The following is a 20,021-nucleotide window of genomic DNA, read 5'->3' as shown; positions in this document are numbered from 1 at the left end:
CTGATAGCGCAACATCTGATCCTCGATATCTCGCAGATGTTGGATCCCTTGATCGTATTTGGTACATAGACCTTCCCATCCTCGTTGTGTCGTTAATAGACTATGATTCAAGGGCGTGCTTGGTTGACCATGTAGAGCAGACGTCTCCAATGATTCTTCAGTTTCCGAAATGCTCAAAGATAATATATCGTTCACGTCCAACTCTTTAGCATCTTTTATTAGCTCTATCAGCACAGCGGGCCGGGTTTTCTTACCCACAACGTCCAAAGTGAGTGGGGTATCAATGTCGCCATCAGAAATGCTTGATGTATCGCTGTCATAGCCACAAGTAAGATAGGTCATGGTCCGGCTTTTTACAGGAAGGACGGGTCAATTGACAAGGTCGATGTGAGTTTATCAGCTGAGCCGAGTGTTAACAGATCATAGAGTTTCGGCCGCTCCAAAAAGGAGAAATTGCCTTCTTATGCAACTCTTCCCAGAGTTCAGAGCGGGGTAGCAAAACGGCAAATCCACTAGCTCTGCGAAAATGGCAGTGTAACAGTCATAAGTCAACGGCGTTAACGGCCAATAGTGAAACAAACTTTGTAGCCACAAACTCAACGTCCGCCGGAACGGGCTAGCTTGCACCATTTAGGATAACGTGTACTTGACGATCTTTTCTGGTCACTTGTAAAGATTGTGGCCACAGGTGGATGCTTTTGGAGTAGACCTTCAGGCGGTGAAGGCTGAAGAGGTTACATGGTCAAGCCATTGTGTAGCTTGAGTATACTACAGAAGCTACATTTGGTGGGAAATGAAGAGAGATTCCGTGTCTAAGCGGCATCTGATATTTATACAAAGGATTGCAGCCTCGATGAACAATAACGAGAAAACAACTTATAAGACTTTTGGCCTTAGCTGTAGTATTTGTACTACTAAACCCTATAATTGCGATAGCTATGTCTCTTAAGGACCTTCTGGAGGACCCGGATACAATAGTTACTTATAGAGCAAAAGGTATTGATCTTTAAGACTATCTATATACTGGGAACGACTTGTGTTCTCAATCATGGGCTCAAACTCGATCGTTGAAGAATCAACCAGAATTAGAAGTGGCATTGACGGTGGCCAAGAGTGCCAGCAATAAAACGAGAGCTGCCTGCCGCTATATAGTAAAGCTTTGACAAGTTGATTGTTTTGGCAGCCCGAGCGCATTCACTCTGACCTGAGTGTGTATTGGTTGCAACATACCGGGCGTTGAATAAAGCGTATTATTAACTAATTAATCTTATGCATTAGCTGACAGTAAGGAAAACATAACTAGCTTCAGGACAACTCCTTCAATCTTAATCAAGTCGCATCTGCATAAGATAACTTAGCCCCAAGATATACAATAAAGTCCCTATAGTTATAGGTTTCTTATATAGGCAACAATAGACCTACTGAAACTTAGTTTCATTTTAAGTAAAGTGACAATAGTGTCACTTATTAACATTAATGTACAATTGCTGATAAGACTTTAGCTAGATAAACTTCATAATCTAACCTTATATATAAGGCATGAACATCAACACTTAGCATCCCACTTCCGTACTCTATAATTCCCCATGCATTTGACTTCCCCGCATTTCTCTTCCATCACCTGCATTCACTTAACTGTACTGCATTTAGTAGGTATTTGCGCCCTGAAACAAGATTTACAATGGCTACCCAAAACATAACCAACCCCAACTCTGTTAAAAGGACTCGCATTGGGGAACGCACTCTCCTAGCGTGCAGCGGGTGCAAACAGAAAAAGCTCAAAGTATGACCTTTACGTCACCTACAGACAGTCGGTTCTAACACCCAACAGTGTGACGGATCAATCCCAAAATGCCAGAATTGCGAGAAGAGCGGTAGAGGTAAGCTCTGGTCCTTCGGCATTGGCATGTCACCTCGCTCACATTTGTGCATAGAATGCCTCGTGGAAGATCCTGCAACAGGTCTCTTTCGACCAAGGGATTATATGCAGTCACTCGAGACACGGGTTGCTTACCTAGAGGGCTTGTTACAGCAAGCGCGGCCTGATGTCGCTCTCGATCATCTTATGGGCCTAGAAAAGGATTCTTCGAGCTTCTCCCCATCCGCAGCCACTCCATTCGTTGGCCCAGGCGAGTCCGAGCCTGTAGGCAACGGTCAGCGGGATGCGTCGACTGAGGCAGAAGACGCAAGAGATCAACTATCGACTGACGTGGCTCTATTATGCCTGACAACTGCTAGCAAAGAGCCTCATTACTTCGGTCCATCATCGGCCGTATCATTCTCACGTATCATCAGTACAGCTATAGATCTTCCAAAGAGATCGCAGGCGAGTACTATTCGGTTCGAGCATGGCGGCTTCATAGACTGGGATTGTCCTCAGGCGTTTCCCGTTAGTTTCCCATCGCCACCTCTGGGTACTGCTCTGTCACAAGCGTATTTCGGAAACATTCATGCACAGTATCCCTTCCTTCATGAGCCGACCTTTCGCTTCTGGGAAGAGCAGTGTTTCAAGGCGGACCTCTCGGGCAATCTTGCTGCAGCTGGAGATATGGCGCAGTTCTTTGTGTGGATGGTAAGCACGCTGTCCGCCATAGCCTCGATTTCTGACACAGTTCTAGGTTTACGCAACAGCGTCTCTGGCTCTGGGCCCAGCTCATTATGACACAGCCGAGTCCTACTACAAAATGGCACTAAAGCATCAGCCCTTCATTCTTGAACTCGACAGCATTGAGTCCATACAAAGTCTCCTGTCGTGCGCAGTGTACTCCATAAGGTCTCCAGCGGGAGGAAGTCTATGGTTAGTTCGCAACTGACTTCGAGTAAGGGCCATGGTCTGAATGTGTTTCTAGGAAATCGTCTGGCCTTGCCATAAGATATTGCATACAGCTTGGCTACCATCGAAGCGCCTCCAGGTTTCGGCGAAACGCTAACCCTTTGATCGCTGAAATGTCCAAGAGATGTTTTTGGGTCGCCTATGATATCGATCGTGTGGCTTCCTTTATCTTAGGTCGTCCCGTCGGTATACCAGATGACTGTATTGATGCTGAGGTGAGCATATCGCGTCTTTGCTCACTGGTGGCCTTACTGACTCGCCAAACAATAGCTGCCCTTAGATATCGATGACGACAAGATCAATGCGCTAGGTTTATTACAGAGTCCACGCGTCTCCCATGACGAGCCGCCCACGAACATGACGGGTGCCATCCATGTGATAAAACTACGTCGGTTGTGGTCCAAAATAGGAAACACCATATACCCAGCCGTTACACAGTCACCTGTGAGCCAGGAAGTAGCCAAGAAGCCGCTTATGGATCAGCTGAGAGCAGAGCTAGAGGCATGGCACTCCGAGATCCCTTATGCACCAGACACGACAGGCATGGATCCCCTGTCTGTCTTTGCATCACGCGAATGGTTCAGACTGGCTTACGATCATTCAATACTATTGTTGTACAGGTACTGGATTACGCACAAGGCTCTACCTGGAGAAGAAGACTCTGTTGAGGAAGCGTTGGAATGCTGCATGCAGAAAGCAAAAGAGCTATGTCTTCTCTACCGCAGATTGTTCCAATATCAATCCTTGCAGTTTACGTGGGGTTCCCTTCACATACTCTTCCTGGGAGGGCTCACGTATCTATATTGCATTTGGAAGTCCACCAGCGTACGACAAGCGACCAAGAGAATGGACATCATTAATACATGCATGGCTTGCAATACTGCATTGGTTATTATCGCAGAGAGGTGGAGTAAGGCTGTGCCGTATCGAGACATATTTGAGGTTTTGTCGGAGAGGACCATTAGCCTCATTTGTGGAGATGGCAATCTGTCACGAGGGGCGAATGAAGCAACACAAGCACCGGATCGCAATCAGTCAATTGACTCGCGAGCTGTTGAAGATTGGGCCTTGGATATTGTCGCCGATGACATGCCAGTTGACTCGGAATGGTTTCTTCAAGAGTTGCTTCAGGGGATGAGCAACAACGAAGCATAGGTAGTTATTAGAGTATTCTATAGTAGTGAACTTCTCGCTGAAGTTCTGCCAGTCATCGAGTCAGTGAGAACCACATTCTTCAACGCTCTGGGACTTTTAGAGCCTTCCATCAGCACATTTACATGCTCTACAGATGAGGGGCTTCGGAACCGCCACGCTTGAATAGCCGGCCGTTCCAACCCTACCCCTTCAATAATATCCACTACCCAATTCCCGATATTAGGCAAGAATTTAAAAGCATGACCACTTCCGCCGGTAACAACCATCAAGCTTTGTCGTCCCGGCACCCGATCTATCACAAAGTGATTATCGAATGTATCAGTATACCAGCAGAGCCTGGTAAAGGCAACATCGCCAGCCTCCTGCAGGACCTCGGGCATATGGCGGGCAACGAAAGACCCAATGGTATCCATGGCTTGCCTGGGAATTTGCGTAACCTTGTCTCCCTCAGACCAGCGCGTCACGGGCACGCTCCTCTCCTGGCCGTCTGGCTGTAACAGTGGATTCGTGTATTTGGTCCCTCTGTAACCGATCTTGAGGTGACCTTCTGCATCGATAGGAAATCCATACAGACCTCCCCGGGCCCCGTGCCTCATGTTGTACATCCAAGTTGGGAACCTTTTAGGCGATAGCTGGTCAAAGATTAGAGAGGTCTTTGGAATTTTGAAGACGACGACTGAGCCAGCCGTCGCCTCGCAGAGATTGTCCAGCTCGGGGACAAGAAGTGGCGTTTGCGGGCCGCAGGCCATAATGGTGAGCTTTGCGTGGTGGTGTTTTCCATCCTTGGTACGAATACCAATGATATCTTCTCCACGCTTTAGGAATGAATGAAATGCTCCGGCCTCGAGGCCAAAAATGAACTTGACGCCATGTTTGCGAGCCTTGTAGAGGGCGAGACGACACGACTTGTCAGCAGCGACAAATCCACCGCTTGTGTCGAGGATACCCGCCATGGAGGTTCCCCGAGCACTGGCTTTGAATTGGTCGCAATCGAAACCCAGATCGTTCGCCGTGTGCACATCGTCGGCGGCAGTTGTTATCAGTTGATTCGTCAAATGCAACTTCTTGGCGTTCTCGACAGTTGCTTTTTCGAAGGGGGGTAGTTCATTGCCTTCGTTGAAGAAGATAGCTCCGTTGTTATAGAATACTTTGTCGCTCGAACTCATGCCGGGTGGCACTTCTCCGTCAGCTAGGTCGGCGTTCCATTGATTCCACATGTCTATTGCTTCGACCGAGAGCTCTTGGTACTCGATCTGAGTTCCGTAGGATGATCTGATGATCTTGTTCAGATCTTGAAACCGTTAGTTATGGCGACAAAGAGTGATGGACTGGAGTGTTGATAACCTGCCGAGGCCGCATCTGAGCCTTTCTGATAAGAATAGAGACTTTCATCGTAGTTTTGTCTGTCGCATACAGTGATATTGCTGTACCCTCTCTTGGCGAGGTGCAGAGCTGAGCTGAGACCAAAAATGCCCGCCCCTACGATCACGACAGGGTCTTCTTTCTGCAAAGCAATCGACATGGTAAAAACGTGCTGACCTCTACTATCGCCAACGTACGTGTCTGTCTGGCTGTCGCTGCCGTGTTAAATTGCCTGACCAAGCTAGCGCCTGTTGATGGGGATTGCGGGTAGGAGTGCTGAATTTTGACTAGTACACTTTGAGGTGTACCTGATAAGGTCAATGAAACACATGACAAGCCACTCGGTGGATTCCGAGATAGCGATACCTCGCTTTAATCTATATCAGGCCTAGTCCCGGAAGATTCCAGCTCAACGATAACAATGTGGGAGCGAGATAAGCAATCTAGGGTAGCCTAGACAGCTCGTCGTGTGACAGTTCAAGCTTCTAGCACTTTGGTATATGCAACGATTATTACAGCAACAGACGCGATGATATATCATGAGCTAAATTCTTAATATAACTACATGATATAATCGGTTACCTTTGCCACTTTTCTCAACTTGCTCGACTCACCTTCTTGACCAAGACCACAATTGAGTTCTCTGCACAATGCATCTCGCCCGATATTTCAGCGATTCTTCGCTCGGCAAACATGTCCGAAGCATTCGAAACTCGCCACGAGAGGTTATCTATAACCGCCAACTCCTCATCTCCTCGGCTCTTTATGCCATGTCCGGCTTGTGCATCAGTTCGTTCCCTTCATTATCATCAGACCATTTCTAACCTGTTGCAGCGTGGGATCAAGGCTCCAGTTCCGTCGTCCCGTCTCTCCCAGGCTTCTCGAAGGCTTTCGGTATTACCTCTGCTGCGAATCCTAGCGAGGTCGCCAACTTTATATCATTCGTCTACCTGACGGCGGGCGTTGGATCCGCCCTGTCGTTCTTCATCAACGATCGAATCGGACGCCTCTGGTCACTGCGACTCTACTTTGCTATTTGGATTATCGGTCAGCTTATTGCAACATTCTCTTATGGAAACAAGGGTGCTCTCTACACTGCTCGCTTCGTGTCTGGACTTGGCATCGGTCCTTTGACTGTCACGGGCCCCATGTCGATTGTTGAGATCGCGCCGACCGAGATTCGTGGCCTCCTGACCGTATGGTTTAGCGTTGTTATGCTTCTGAGCTTAACTATCAGTACCTTGACCGTCTATGCTTGTTTCCTCCACCTCCCCGCCTCTCATCTCCAATACCAATTGGTATGGTTCCTTCCTACCATCATCTGCGGCATCATTATTGCTGCAAGCTTCTTCGCATGCGAGTCTCCGCGATGGCTTATGTTGGTTGGCCGCAAGGAAGAAGCTATCGAGACCTTAGTTGCTCTACGAGGTCTACCAGCTGATCACCCCCGCGTCGCTGGAGAAATCGCAGACATTGAGCTCCAGATCCAAGCTGAAAAGTCGCGATATGCTTCAGGCGGCGGTCTGAGAGATATCCTGAGAGAGACCTTTATGGTACCTGGAAACCTTCGAAGAGTCCAGCAATCCTTGATCTCATACCTTTTGGCTCAGCTCTCTGGTGCGAACTCTGTTACCAGCTACCTGGTGCCGATTCTCTCATTGATGGGAATAAACAGCGCTCACGGGAACAACCTATTCCTGTCGAGTATGTACTCCCTATCTAAGTTCTTTTACACGCTCATTGCCTCCTTCTTTTTCATTGATGCTCTGGGACGCCGAAAGTCTCTCTTCATCGGAATTACCATTCAGCTGATTTCTGATGTCTACCTCGGAGCCTATATCAAGAGTCACCAGGATGGTTCTGTTGCTCCAGGTGCTTCCACCGCCGCGATCGCAGCTATATTTATTCATGGGTTCGGCTACGCTGTTGGTAAGTCCTTGTTTAGTTCCCCCGATACTTAATGTCTCTAATAGTCATCAATCAAGGCCTCCTAGTTCTTCCGTACGTCTTCGGGGCGGAGCTCTGGCCGAACAGCATTCGATCATTCGGCTCAGCACTAAGCCAGGCCTTTCACTGGCTGTTCTATTTTGGCATCAATCGGGCAACCCCTTCTATTCTCTCCAGCATGCACAACTGGGGAGCCTTTATCTTCTTTGCAGGGTGGTGTCTCGTGTCACTTATCTACGTATTCTTCGCTGTCCCTGAGACTGCAGGATTACCCCTCGAGCACCTAGATGCTCTGTTTGAGTGCCCTTGGTGGCAGATCAGATCAAAGGCCAAGACGCTCCACGTAACTACAATTTCAGGTTCTGTCGTTGATGAGGAGAAGTAAGTGCTATATTATTAGCATAAGTGTTAAGGCAATTTAGCTTACAACATTAAGCAGTAGCCCAGAGAGCCTTGATTCCAAGCACGATAGAATTGCGACAACAAGCAAGCAGACTGATTCTTGAGAATCAGCAGGATGCTATAACTCCCACTTCATATATGTAGCACATAAGGTCGGAGTCGCGAACCAGGGATTGGAACGGAAATATTAGATAGGTGTAGCTTTGGTAAATGCAACTGAATCCCCTACTTTCCTAGGTAGTAGTTATTCAATAATTCACAGACCTATCGGTTCTTCCACGGCCGTGATTGAACTGTGGCAGATGCATCGGTCGAACCATCTAGAGCCATACCTGGATGACTTCTACGCGATCATCCACGGTTTTGTTGCGTCATGACACGTGTTGAAATCCGGGTATCGAATTAGCCAATTTCTAATCATAGGTGAGATTACGGTATGTTAGTGCTTTCATAAACTTCTATCAAAAAGAATTATTCACCATCACCAAATCAACCCAAATAAGCACTATTTAGGTTATTATCAACGAGAAATTGTACCAACCACAATAATCTTAGGCCTTGTCAATTTGTATTACTGACTCTATGGAGCAATTAAATTGAGTCGCGACAATCAATGTCGATACAGTTCTTGTGTATTCCGCTCAGTTACATCTTAGCACTTACGCGGTTCGCGTTGACAGGGCTGTTGGCCTTGCCAGTCTTGAAAAACGCTCTGATATTCTCAAAACATTCCCTCTCGGCCTTTTGAAACGCAACATCCGTCAAACCGCCGAGGTGCGGTTGAACAATAACGTTGTCCTGCTCCAAAAACCAGGGATCGACGTTTGGCTCATTCGCCAGCACATCAAGACCCGCCCTTGCAATCTTGCCCGATTTCAGTGCCGCCTTAAGAGCGGCTTCGTTGACAATAGCTCCTCGAGCCGTGTTCACAAAAAAGCTCCCATCTTTCATGGCATCAAATTCTGCTGGACCGATCAAGCCAGTGGTCTTTTCATTCAGCGGGCAGTTGAGGGACACGATATCAGACTGAGATAATAGTTCGTGGAGGGAAGAGCAGTAGGTCGCATTGTACTCTTGTTCCACCTCGTGGGGTAGTTGGCGACGGTTGTAGTATTTAATCTTGATGTTGAAAACCACGGCCTTTTTTGCGAGATACTTTAATCCTCAGTTAGCTAACGAGTGCCAAAATAAGTAGAGGGTAGGTTGATGATGTGTACCTTTCCGATGGAACCCATACCGACGATGCCTAGCGTCATGTTGGTGGGATCACGAGCTGGAATGAGCGAGCCAGGCTCTCCTCGCCACTTGCCAGCCCGTGCTGTGCGCTCAGCCTTGGAAGTATTTCTGAGAACAGCCAGGGTGAGAAAGATGGCCATGTCTGCTGTCGCCTCTGCAACAGCATCAACTGAGTTACAGAAAAGAATGTTATTCTTGGACATCCAATCAACATCAAACTCGTTGTATCCAGCAGATGCCGACGTGATGATGCGGCAGTCGGGCGCCAACGAACTCAAAAGACCCTCGTCAAATGGCTCAAAAGGCGGCGTGCCCATTCGAATGACAAAAGCATCTACAGGACCCTTTTCTTTGATCAACTCTGGCAACAGCTGCTGAGTCTCGGCGCGATCATTGGCGTCTAGCACGTCAAAGTCGTGGTCTCGACTAAAGGCTTCCAAATAATCAGCGCCGGCGAATTTAGGCGCTCCCAAGCTAACAACGTGGGGTCTCTGAGAAGTGCGGCTTGGAGACATGATGGATGAATGTACGGACTGGATGTAGAGAAGCTGTGCGACGGCCAAGGTATCGCGATTTGACCAACTAACTATATGCACCGAGATGCGCAATCTTGAATGCCTGGCTCGATCATGGCTCCCAAAGCAGCAAAGATCGACAAGGAAGCCCCCGAAGGCAGCGATAACCTGCCGGTAAGCCCCGTGATTGGTCAAGAGTGAACCCCCGCACCATGAAACCAACCAACCCTGTCCGGGCGATGCCTTTACAGATGAAAATAACTGGATGTATGGAAGGAATATCTGAGCCTCACCTTTCCGACAGGAATCCAAAAAGCGATGATGGCACAACAGAATACAGATTTAGGACCGCCTTTGGGCTTTCTCGCTGTCGAAGTTGACATTCACCGTCCCCCAGGCGATCCCTTTAACCAGGATACATGGCCCTTTCCCCTCATCCGCGAAAAGGTGACAGGCACATCGGAGGCCCAAATCGTCACCAATGGCGACTACGAAGATGCATTCATCGATCGTTTTGTGCAAGCCACGATAAGGCTTGCAGAGAGAGGGGCTGTGGGCGCCATTACCAGCTGCGGTTTCTTGGCCGCTGCCCAAACCAGGTATTCCGACTTCCAGTCTCAATTTGTTAGTACTGCACCCGCTGAACATGCCAGATTAGCAGCCCTGTCCCCCATACCTGTCGCCACGTCAGCTCTCGTTCAAGTTCCCAGCCTCTTGGCCATCTTCCCTGTCAACAGACCTATCGGGGTGTTAACATATGACAGTGCGAGGCTGGGAAGCGCTCACTTGCTGCAACTTGGCATTGACCCTAACCGCGTCCGTGTACGGGGACTATCGGATGACAGCCATCTCAGGGACATTTGCGCTCGTGGAGCGACTTATGATGCTGATCGGCTGGAGAAGGAACTTGTTGCTGAGGTGAAGTTGCTAATACATCACCATCCTGACATCTCCGCAGTCGTCTTGGAGTGTACAAACATGCCACCTTATGCCGATAGCATTCAAAATGCAATTCAGCTGCCGGTATACGATGTTTACACAATGGCCTTGTGGTTCTACTCGGGGCTGACGAGAAGAAATCCGTCGGCCTGGAAAGCATCGGATACTGGGAACACATAGAGACGATAGTTGATAACCACCAATCCCCATTTCCGCAGTCGTTCGTGCCGTGCGTGAATGCGGCCATCGTTGAACTCTTGGGACCGATCATACGTAGTTATGTCTTGCTGATTGTGAAGGCCTTGGCGACAGTACTGGGATCATCTATTGCTTCATAGAAGCTTACCCTGCATTATAGTATCTAAAACATCGTGATCTTGTTGTATATGAAGCTACCAATTACGTCTTTAGGCATCGATTATGGGAAGAGAAACAAATCGCATGATGACATTTGGTCATAGTGATTGAAACATCTTAAATTGAATAAAGCGTTCTATTTCAGAAAGTCGCCCCCAGTCTTCGCCAGAATGTATTGATACTCGGGCACAAATTGCATATACATAACCTCGGGGCTTCCAGTCCCATCCTTTGTGTACTGAGCCTCTTCTTCACCTACAAATGTCTTTTGCAATCCCGAACCGGCCAAAGACGATTCAACTAGCAGTTGTGTCTGACAAGCTCTTTCCAGGGCGATGAAAAAGGCAGCTGCTTCAGCAACAGTACCGCCTGATGTCAAAATACCATGATTCTGTAGTATGAGGTTTTTTTTCGTCGGACCCAAAGTGTCAGCAAGCCGCATGCCCTCCTCTTTAGCAAAGACGACACCGCCAAAGTTGGCATATACCGCAAGGTCATTGTAGAACATGCAACTATCCTGATTCAACATATCTATCGGCTTCCCAAACGTGGACCATGCGCGGCCATGGGGACTATGGAAGTGGCATGCAGCATTGATATCAGGTCGTCGTTTATGGATGGCTGCATGGATAATGAAGCCGGCAGTATTCACGGGTCTGTCTGCCCCGCCAATACGCTCTCCGTCTTCGTTGACATGAACCATGTCGGACACCTTCAAGAGGCCAAAATGGACTCCGTAAGGATTGAGCCAAAATGTGTCTGGCTTGACCGGGTCTGCTCCAAGGTCAGCTTATTAGTGGTTCAGTATCGACTGTACAAACCTACCTCTAAGGCTGATATGGCCACTCCCTCCATCAGCGAAGCCCAATCTCGCAAATATGCGAAAGGCGCCTGCCATTTGCTCCAATTGCCATCGTCTTGTAGCTTCGAGGGTATGGAATTGTGGAATTTGATGGAGTCTACTTTTGGGTTGACTCGTAGAGAGTGAAGCCTTGGAGGCTGTCGTGGTAATTGTAGAAGACATGATGAAAACTTGGTTGTAGCGCTAGAATTGATGTGTTTGATAGGAGATAATTCATTGTCTTATACGACTGATAACGCTTCAATCGATGGATTGTCACACCGTATCGCCGTCGGTAGCCGCCGTGATTGGCTGATGGGGTTCATCCAACAACACCCAAGCTTTGACCTTGTACACCCTCGGCAATATCCGATGTATCATATGACGCAAGTCTTGTACATAGAAAGGCGATATAGCGTCTTGTTTTATATAGTATATGTACACTGACTGCTACATGTAATTCCTTTTAATATCGGCTGGTATCAATCTTCATCCTTCTCCCCTCTTGTTCATTACGACGAAGATGCCTGCCATCAATACTCTATCGATCTCGGCTGAACCATCCCTCGTGCATCGAGGCGATGACTTTGCCAGCCCCGTCGATGTCCGAACTGCCTTCACACTGTCATTGTCTGCGGTGTACCGAAATGAAGTCCCCCTGTATGGGGATTTGGTCCAGATCGTCCATGCAGTAAATACGGACGTGCTTTTTGGGCAACCGGACCCTGTAAAAGATGCTCTTCTGTCTCAAAGACTTGATCTAGAGAGACACGGCGCCATCAGACTGGGCACCCCCTTTGAGCTACAGATTATGGCCCGCCTCTTTGCCGTTCTTGGCCTGAAGGCAGTGGGTTACTACGATCTTTCTGTCGCTGGACTACCCATGCATGGCACTTGCTTCCGTCCGGTTGACCTAGAATCCTTGAACCAGAACCCGTTCAGGGTCTTTACAACTTTGCTCAGGCCTGAGTTGATCACCAACGCCGAAACTCGTGAGCTGGCATTGAAGTTGTTATCACAGCGCCATATCTTCAGTGACAGACTTCTGGACTTGATAAACTGTGCTGAGAGGCAAAACTGGCTTTTGCAGATGTGTGAAGTTGAGACATTTATTCACGAGTCGATAAAAACTTTCAGCTGGATGCCAGAAGCTTTAGCATCAGAAGAAGAATACAGAAGGTTATCCTGGGAGCATCCCATACTTGCTGATATCGCCTCATTCAATACTGCGCATATCAACCATTTAACACCCCGAACGCTGGATATCGATGCTAGCCAGGCACAAATGCGAAAGCAAGGCCTTCAGGTCAAGGATCGCATCGAGGGCCCCCCTTCACGTCAATGCCCGATTCTCCTCCGCCAAACCAGCTTCCTAGCCCTGGAAGAAACGATCAGATTCCGCGACGCCAATGGGGATCTTATCCAAGGAAGTCATCGCGCTCGATTTGGAGAGATCGAGGAGCGAGGAGCTGCAGTGACTATTGCGGGGAGAAAGCTTTACGATGAGCTGTTGGCCAAGGCCACAAGCACCATCTGCGAGGGTTCAGGTGCGCAGAGCCTTGAGGCAATGGATAAGGCCATGAGTGATGCCTTTAACGACTATCCTGACTCGTGGTCAGAGCTACGCAAACAAGGCCTCATTTACTGTACTTACCACGGTACAGGTAAAGGAAGCTTTGATGTCACAGGGACTCTTTCGCTCGAGGAATTGGTTGACCAGGGATATCTGAAAGCCAATCCTATCACTTATGAGGACTTCCTTCCATTCTCTGCAGCAGGTATTTTCGCATCAAATCTAGATAAAGTCCAGAACGAGCCTTTACAAGCAAATGGCTGTCCTGATCAAGAGGGCTTTGAGAGTGCTCTAGGGTCTGCGTTATTGGAGCCCGAAGCCTTGTATGCGGACATCCAGCGAACGAGTATCATAAGATGCGGTCTGGTACCTAGGTTGGTTAATTATTAATGATTAGACCTTCAAGGCTGTGTAATGTTGTTTTAAGATATAAAACTCGATAATATCACTCGCCGTTCTGTTAAGCGAACCAGTCAAGTAGAGTGCAGAGCAATGGAGTAAATCTCTCTAGTCCTGTTGCAATGATGATATGATAATATGCAGTACTATAAATCTCTGCCCCTCCTACATCTGTACTCTTTCAGTACTAACCCCCCCTTTCATTGTTGGTCGTGCACATTGCCAAGCTGTTCTATGTAAGCCGGATAATAAATCTTCCCTTCTACTCTGCAGTTAATTGGCCCAAGCCAATATTAGTCAGTTATGCCTCATTACTTATAAGATGCATTTCATGCCGGGGCACAGAATATTTCCCTCCTCCTTCGTTTTCTTCTCTCACCAGCTTTATTCCACTCCATGTCACCTCCAGATCATTATGGATTCCAGCAACAACACTGTTTGGGTCGTCACTGGCGGCAACAGAGGCATTGGCCTTGGGTTCGTTAAAGCCCTCCTTGCTCGTCCCTCCGTCACCGTCATCGCCACGGTTCGCAACGACCAAGCAGGCACATCTCTCGTAGATGCTACTGTCGGTCTCGTCAAGGGTGACGGCACAACTTTGAGCATTGTGCAGTTAGACTTTACTACCCCGCTCTCTCCTCACCAGATCCGCAAAGCTTTCGACATTGATCACGTCGACGTTCTCGTCAACAATGCCGCCGCCTGCTTCAAATCTTATCCTGTACTCGACATCCCGACCGATGACCTTCGCTCCGCGTTCGACATCAACACAATCGGCCCCCTTACAGTTGTCCAGGGAGTTTGGCCCTTGTTGCAAAAGTCATCTGCTCCCAAGGTGATCAATGTTTCATCATCTGTTGGCTGTATCACCTACCATGAAGTAGTCGCTGGTGCATACGGACCTAGCAAGGCTGCCTTGAACTGGCTTACGCGTGCTCTGCATTTGCAGAATGAGGGCTTGGTAGCTTTTGCACTCCATCCTGGTTTTGTTAATACGGAAATGGGCGAGTCTGCTGCTACGGAGTGGGGATTTCCCCATGCTATGCTTGAGGGCGTCGAGGAAGCAGTAAAGGGCAGTCTTGGAATTATCGACAGTGCTACGCGAGAAAGTGTCTCGGGCAAGTTTGTTAGTTATAAGGGACAGGAGCTTCCCTGGTGAACTAGATTCCTTTCCAGAAGCTTTTTTTACGACTCAGGGAAGGCCTAGAGAAAATGAATTTTGGCTATGCCTTTCATGTCGTCACGATGATGGCCAAGCTCTATATCGTATTCCTCCGAGCTTTATTGTTACTACTAGTCTGCATCCCTAATGGCAAGTCCATTGCTCCGATGAATGTAAGTAGACAGTAGATTGAATATCCCCCTGTAGCCCCTCCTTTCAGCTACTGAAAGTGCTGTCTCGCCCCTGTCATCAACCGCCTGTATATCAGCCTTACCTGTCTCAAGAAGTACCCTCATGGCCTCCTCAGCATTCGCATCAGCAGTTAGTATTAACGGCGTCCTTCCCCATAGATCCTTCGTGTCAATATCGTACTTGCCACTTTCGTGAAGCATATTGATCACATCACCATTACCCCTTCCCATAGCCCACCAAAATAATTTTCGTGAAGTGTCGTTGCTTTCTCTCTGGAGAGAAAACCCTTTTGCACTGAGTAGTTGCAGAACCCTCCGATCCTGGCTATTGTCTAGAGCCCACGAAAAGGCCGTTTGTCCCCGTTCGTCCGTGAAATGCAGATCAACTAAGAAACTGCTGAGAAGAACCTTAAACATGTCTTCGTTCCCTCTGTGCATAGCCCACAAGAGTGGCGTTTTTCCTTGAAACGTCTGATTGGGCTCAATCATGCTCTCATCGAGAACCAGTTTAACCATTCTTAAATTTCCATCTGTGGTAGCCCTCCAAAAGCAACGCTCCGTGCCATTATCGCACCATACGTCTATCATAGTAGATTCAAGATCGGCCTTGCGCTCACTCATAACATGGTACTCATCCACGATAGATCTTGCAGAAACTGTTCTTTCTTGAAAGTCCTTTTGGCTGATACCAATCTTTCCTGTGTCGAGGAGCAGCTGGACGATACTCAGGAATCTATGCTGAACGGCGACAAAAAAAGGGGTGTAGCCACACTCTTCTCTGATGCTGATATCAATCTGGCCTGTATGAAGAAGGAGATCGACCATATCTTCATCATTTCTGTTCACTGCTTCGAAGAATGGCGCATCATGGCGGCCCCATTCTTGACTGGCTAACTCTGCGGTACTTGCATCCCTGTCCAACAAAGCATCCACAAATTCAAGTGCGCCCATTGAAACAGCTTCATACAGCAATTGATGTACAGTTAAAGCTCCTTGGCCCTCTTGAACACATAAAAGCGCAAAATCAACCAGATTAGTGTTTATAATATGCTCAAGGACTGTCACATCTGCGGTATACTCTGAGAGAATGGTGTGTGGCGATTTCCGAAACAAGGCCGCGGCGATATCGTAATGGTGGTTGTCAATAGCTAGGACTATTAGAGTTCCATCTAGTAGAGCACTCATATCGTCCCAAGAGCCGTATGACAATAAGAGACTGGCCACCGCCGCCCTACCTCCACGTATGGCGACAAAGATTGCCTCTTCATCCCCTTCATCCTCTTCATCTTCCTCGAACTCTATGATATTATCAATCTCGACACCCCTGTATCTCCTCGTATCACCACCGCCCTCGAGGAAAACCCTCAAAAGTTCGTTTAAGACATGATCGCTACCATCAGTCCGATTCAAACATTGTGTTGCAAAGAAGACAGCCCCGTCAAGGTCTGAACCCTCTTTCATAAGCTTGTATACTAGTTCCTTATCCTCTTGAATTATGGCATGAAACATCAATGACTTCTCGTGTTTGACCTCAGCACCTGCGTCGATCAAGCCTCGGATTACCGTGTCTGCTTTGATGGACACGGCTAAGCTCAGAGGTGTTTCACCATCAACATTGGCGGTATTAACATGACCGAGGTACTTGAGTGGCACCACAGTGTCAGTTGGCCAGTCTTCTGAAGCAGAGGCGTCATTCTCAGTCTGCCATATTCTTGAGCGTTCCAGTATCATGAGGGCCATATCTTGATAGTTCTCCCGCAAAGCAAGCTGAAGGGGGGTATTCCCTTCGGGGTCCTTGGTATCCAATTGTGAGCTGTTCCACTGTAGTAAAGTATCCAGCAAGCTAGCGGAACCAAACGCTATCGCGAGGTGAAGAACCGAGGCGCCGGAGAAGGGCCAGCCCCTAGGCGCATGAGTACCGCCAGGGTCCATTATTCTCCATATGCTCGCGAGCATTCCAAGACGTCCTGGCTGGTACCATTGAATGAGTGCCACCAAATCAGCCTGGCAAATAGCTTCCTCCTCGACGGCCGTAACATGGTCGAGAAGAAATGTTACTCCGTATGGCATCAGCGGGAAGGTTGCTGATAGTTTCTCTCGCGATAGACCATTTGCGTTCAGGATTTCTTCCAACGTCAAGTACCTGAGAAAAGACCTGGATATCTCATAATGGCCGGCTCCAGCTGGGGACCCAGATAGCGGCTCTTGGCGAATATTGGCGAGAAACTTCTGTGCCACAAAGTCTGCAGCTGACTGATGGATGAACTGGGCTTCTCTGCTCCATTCTTCACCTCCAGGCTCATACTGTTCATAGACATCACGATTCTGGAACTCCACAAGGCCTCTGGATATATGCCGGACACGCATCTCGAACTGGGATAAAGAATCCGACCAGGTGCCATGAGATCTGAGCTCCGAGACTGTTGTATAATGCATGTCTTTGTCAGTAGCGAGTGCTTCTCGGAGCTCCTGGGCTGACAATGGTCGTTTAGCCAAGAGAACCCACTGAAACAGCTTGGCCATCTCCTTATGCTTGTCATTGGTCGCCCCCCTCAATATGACGTCGTACAGCTCGTCGAGGTCTGGTGGGGTTGTCGATATGATATTAAGTAGGTCCTCGATTCTAGCGCCAGCCAACTCTTCGTCTAGTACCATGTTTGTGATGAGTATGGCCCATTGGAAGCCCCCATGGGCCTTCAACAAGATCTCTTTCTCGATCTCTCGCCGCCTCTCCACGGGCTGAACCTCCTTGAGTCGGCCTCCAATGACAAGTCTGATGTCCTGGTCATTCCTCTCTTCCACATAGACCTTCGCCATCGTCTCATGGCCAAGTATCGGGAAATGCCTCGATGAAAAACAGATCTTGACCATGGATCCCTGTCGCTCCGCATTCTCAATGAGGCTCTTGAGAAATAATAGTAGGCTTTTGGCATGTTCCCCACACTCATCAAGCGCGTCAATGAATATGACAACCGGTAGCTCTTTAGTCCCCTCTATCAAGAGTCGGGATAGGAATTTCTCCAATTCCTTTTCATTCCATCTCCAGCCGTTCTTCTGGTCAAAGGATCCGTACCGCTTCTCTTTATCTTGGAAGACATCTGTGAGCTCCGCCAGATATTTTGGAAACGACATGAGCAAAGAATTCAGCAAAGCGCGAAATATGCCTAAAGGTGTCCGTTGTAGTTCTATGCCGCGTCCATGGATAAAAAAGGAAGCGATAATTTCCCCAGACTTCCTGCGGCTTACTGTATCAACTGCAAATTTCATGATGACTGATTTGCCTGTTCCAGGACATCCTTTAATCCAGAAGAGCCCACGAGCCGCATTCATCCACTTCTGATAGTTGTAGTCTTCTAGAAGCCAGTCGCAAGTGTCGCTCGCATAAGAGATCTCGGAGTATCTGTGCTCTTGCTCAGGGAATGATAGCGATTTCAGGCATTCTACTTCGTATCAGCGACACGTAACAGCTTTCTATCTTGGCTCATACCCTGATCGTCACTTGAAAGTTGAACACAAGCTGGAAGACATGTAAGTATATTGAGCATTTACACCTTAAAATCTGGCATCGAACCTTGTGGACCTTCTCTTATACCTCCAATACCAGGCCGTCCTCGTGAAATACCAATTATGGGACGTAGTGCGACCAACACTCTTCGGTACAATTGATCATGTACACCGCTGTATTTTACCATCTCAGAGTGGTTGCGGTTGATGGGATGCTGCTTTTGGCAACCGCATGTTGCCGAGAATACCTCTACCAGCACTTCGCTAGGACCAGACATGTCCCATTTTCCATCGATCTGACAGCGGTGTTAAGAACAGACAATGTTTCTCGACGTGTAGACAACTCACCCAAACTGCGGTAGGGGACTTCTCTGTCTCATAGAACGACACAACAGAAAAGCCCCTCGCTTTTGATATTTTGCTAAAGCCATTCTGTAGATGATCGAGAAGTGACGAATTCTTGTTAAGAGATTCGAGTAGTGCCCGGTTGGGGTTATCCTTTACCAAAGGGATCAAACACTCGACTTCCAAGCCTCGATGGGGAACCCCAAAGAAGGTGAAACCGGAAATGGCGTTCAAAATTGGAAAGTCAGGCCCGAGAGGCTCTTCTTGTAGTAATCGGACAGCCTAACGGGCGTTAATTGATAGGCCTTCTGAAGCACTTTTCAATTACTCACCTCTTTGACGACAAGTCCACCCAGGCTATGTCCGATGAAAAGTATCGAACGAGGTTGGTTCGGGTCCTCTTGGGCATTAGCTGTTGAAAACAAACGGGAAATATTTGGTCAAATACATAAATGTCCTCAAGGTCAATCTGCAGTGCCCGTCCCAAGTCTGTCAAATTTTGGAAGGCGCTGCTCTTGGAGAGCTTCGTATCATATCCATAAGTTAAAATCCTTGCATTCGGGATGTCTGATGGAAGCGCATCCCGAAGCCAAACGAAGCGGCCATTCTTTTCCTTGAATGAACCCAAGGCATGCCCCCCAAGGCCACAAACTGCAACCAAGCTAGTGAGGAACGTTAGCAAAAATACATTGATAGACTGATTCCGGTCAACTCACTCAATATGGCAATCGTTGTCGTTTGTGCGGTGAAAAGGTGTGAAACCTGTAAAGTGTGTGTCGAAAGCAAGAGACCTGCTGAAATCGATGTCGTTACCATCGGACAGGTTAAAACTCCACTCAGTCTTTGTGCGATCGGATAAACATTCTGGAATTGAAGGAAAGCTGAGTGTAGCGATCTTGCTATTGGGATCGGTGGGGGAACATGCAAGCGAGTAGACAGTAGGACTGGCGCTAGGCTCGAGTGCCAGAGTTTTCTGAATAAGGTTGCAGACCTCACTCCGAGTCTCGCAATCACGCGGAATGCCCCGTAGTCTGAAGTTTTTGTGGCTAGCTGCTGCCATTGCGGATACTGCCTGCGCTGCAGGTAAACATGTACATGCTCGAATAAGACTGAGGGAAAAAGATGGAAAACTTTGAGTCGGAGAGAGATATGAGGAGGGCGTATCAGGACTTCGTCTGCGGCTGAAAAGCTGGAATAGGTGCCCAGAATGTCTTGTATGCATGAGTTAGGGGTGATAGGTCCTCGGCGAATGATAACTCC

The 20,021-nt window shown here is 48.2% G+C and overlaps 9 protein-coding genes across 9 annotated transcripts; 5 read left to right on the top strand and 4 right to left on the bottom strand.

The window, feature by feature from the left end:
* Positions 1-1,681: 1,681 nt before the first annotated feature.
* On the top strand, positions 1,682-3,988 carry FPRO_14913 (uncharacterized protein; the record flags this gene model as incomplete). Its single annotated transcript, XM_031220825.1, has 6 exons — positions 1,682-1,783; positions 1,832-1,880; positions 1,935-2,572; positions 2,619-2,797; positions 2,850-3,048; positions 3,104-3,988. The coding sequence occupies 6 exons, from the start codon at positions 1,682-1,684 to the stop codon at positions 3,986-3,988; spliced, it is 2,052 nt and encodes a 683-aa protein (XP_031086445.1).
* Positions 3,989-4,005: 17 nt separating this feature from the next.
* FPRO_14914 (uncharacterized protein) lies at positions 4,006-5,510 on the bottom strand (the record flags this gene model as incomplete). The annotated part of the gene is made up of 2 exons (XM_031220824.1): positions 4,006-5,279; positions 5,333-5,510. The coding sequence occupies 2 exons, from the start codon at positions 5,508-5,510 to the stop codon at positions 4,006-4,008; spliced, it is 1,452 nt and encodes a 483-aa protein (XP_031086444.1).
* Positions 5,511-6,000: 490 nt separating this feature from the next.
* Positions 6,001-7,803, top strand: FPRO_14915 (uncharacterized protein; the record flags this gene model as incomplete). Its single annotated transcript, XM_031220823.1, has 4 exons — positions 6,001-6,139; positions 6,185-7,279; positions 7,336-7,678; positions 7,737-7,803. The coding sequence occupies 4 exons, from the start codon at positions 6,001-6,003 to the stop codon at positions 7,801-7,803; spliced, it is 1,644 nt and encodes a 547-aa protein (XP_031086443.1).
* Positions 7,804-8,344: 541 nt separating this feature from the next.
* On the bottom strand, positions 8,345-9,450 carry FPRO_14916 (related to glycerate-and formate-dehydrogenases; the record flags this gene model as incomplete). Its single annotated transcript, XM_031220822.1, has 2 exons — positions 8,345-8,854; positions 8,917-9,450. The coding sequence occupies 2 exons, from the start codon at positions 9,448-9,450 to the stop codon at positions 8,345-8,347; spliced, it is 1,044 nt and encodes a 347-aa protein (XP_031086442.1).
* Positions 9,451-9,564: 114 nt separating this feature from the next.
* FPRO_14917 (uncharacterized protein) lies at positions 9,565-10,569 on the top strand (the record flags this gene model as incomplete). Its single annotated transcript, XM_031220821.1, has 3 exons — positions 9,565-9,624; positions 9,727-10,049; positions 10,104-10,569. The coding sequence occupies 3 exons, from the start codon at positions 9,565-9,567 to the stop codon at positions 10,567-10,569; spliced, it is 849 nt and encodes a 282-aa protein (XP_031086441.1).
* A 313-nt stretch (positions 10,570-10,882) lies between these two features.
* Positions 10,883-11,770, bottom strand: FPRO_14918 (uncharacterized protein; the record flags this gene model as incomplete). The annotated part of the gene is made up of 2 exons (XM_031220820.1): positions 10,883-11,520; positions 11,572-11,770. 2 exons carry the CDS (start codon positions 11,768-11,770, stop codon positions 10,883-10,885), a joined length of 837 nt encoding a protein of 278 aa, XP_031086440.1.
* Positions 11,771-12,110: 340 nt separating this feature from the next.
* On the top strand, positions 12,111-13,550 carry FPRO_14919 (uncharacterized protein; the record flags this gene model as incomplete). Its single annotated transcript, XM_031220819.1, has 1 exon — positions 12,111-13,550. The coding sequence occupies one exon, from the start codon at positions 12,111-12,113 to the stop codon at positions 13,548-13,550; it is 1,440 nt and encodes a 479-aa protein (XP_031086439.1).
* A 424-nt stretch (positions 13,551-13,974) lies between these two features.
* On the top strand, positions 13,975-14,718 carry FPRO_14920 (uncharacterized protein; the record flags this gene model as incomplete). Its single annotated transcript, XM_031220818.1, has 1 exon — positions 13,975-14,718. The coding sequence occupies one exon, from the start codon at positions 13,975-13,977 to the stop codon at positions 14,716-14,718; it is 744 nt and encodes a 247-aa protein (XP_031086438.1).
* Positions 14,719-14,852: 134 nt separating this feature from the next.
* On the bottom strand, positions 14,853-19,821 carry FPRO_14921 (uncharacterized protein; the record flags this gene model as incomplete). The annotated part of the gene is made up of 7 exons (XM_031220817.1): positions 14,853-18,352; positions 18,400-18,429; positions 18,484-18,712; positions 18,765-19,043; positions 19,094-19,159; positions 19,210-19,423; positions 19,478-19,821. 7 exons carry the CDS (start codon positions 19,819-19,821, stop codon positions 14,853-14,855), a joined length of 4,662 nt encoding a protein of 1,553 aa, XP_031086437.1.
* Positions 19,822-20,021: the final 200 nt, after the last annotated feature.

This window comes from Fusarium proliferatum (assembly GCF_900067095.1).
Source record: "Fusarium proliferatum ET1 genome assembly, contig: FPRO_scaffold009, whole genome shotgun sequence".
Taxonomy (NCBI): Eukaryota; Fungi; Ascomycota; class Sordariomycetes; order Hypocreales; family Nectriaceae; genus Fusarium; species Fusarium proliferatum.
This window is presented reverse-complemented; position numbering and strand designations above follow the sequence as displayed.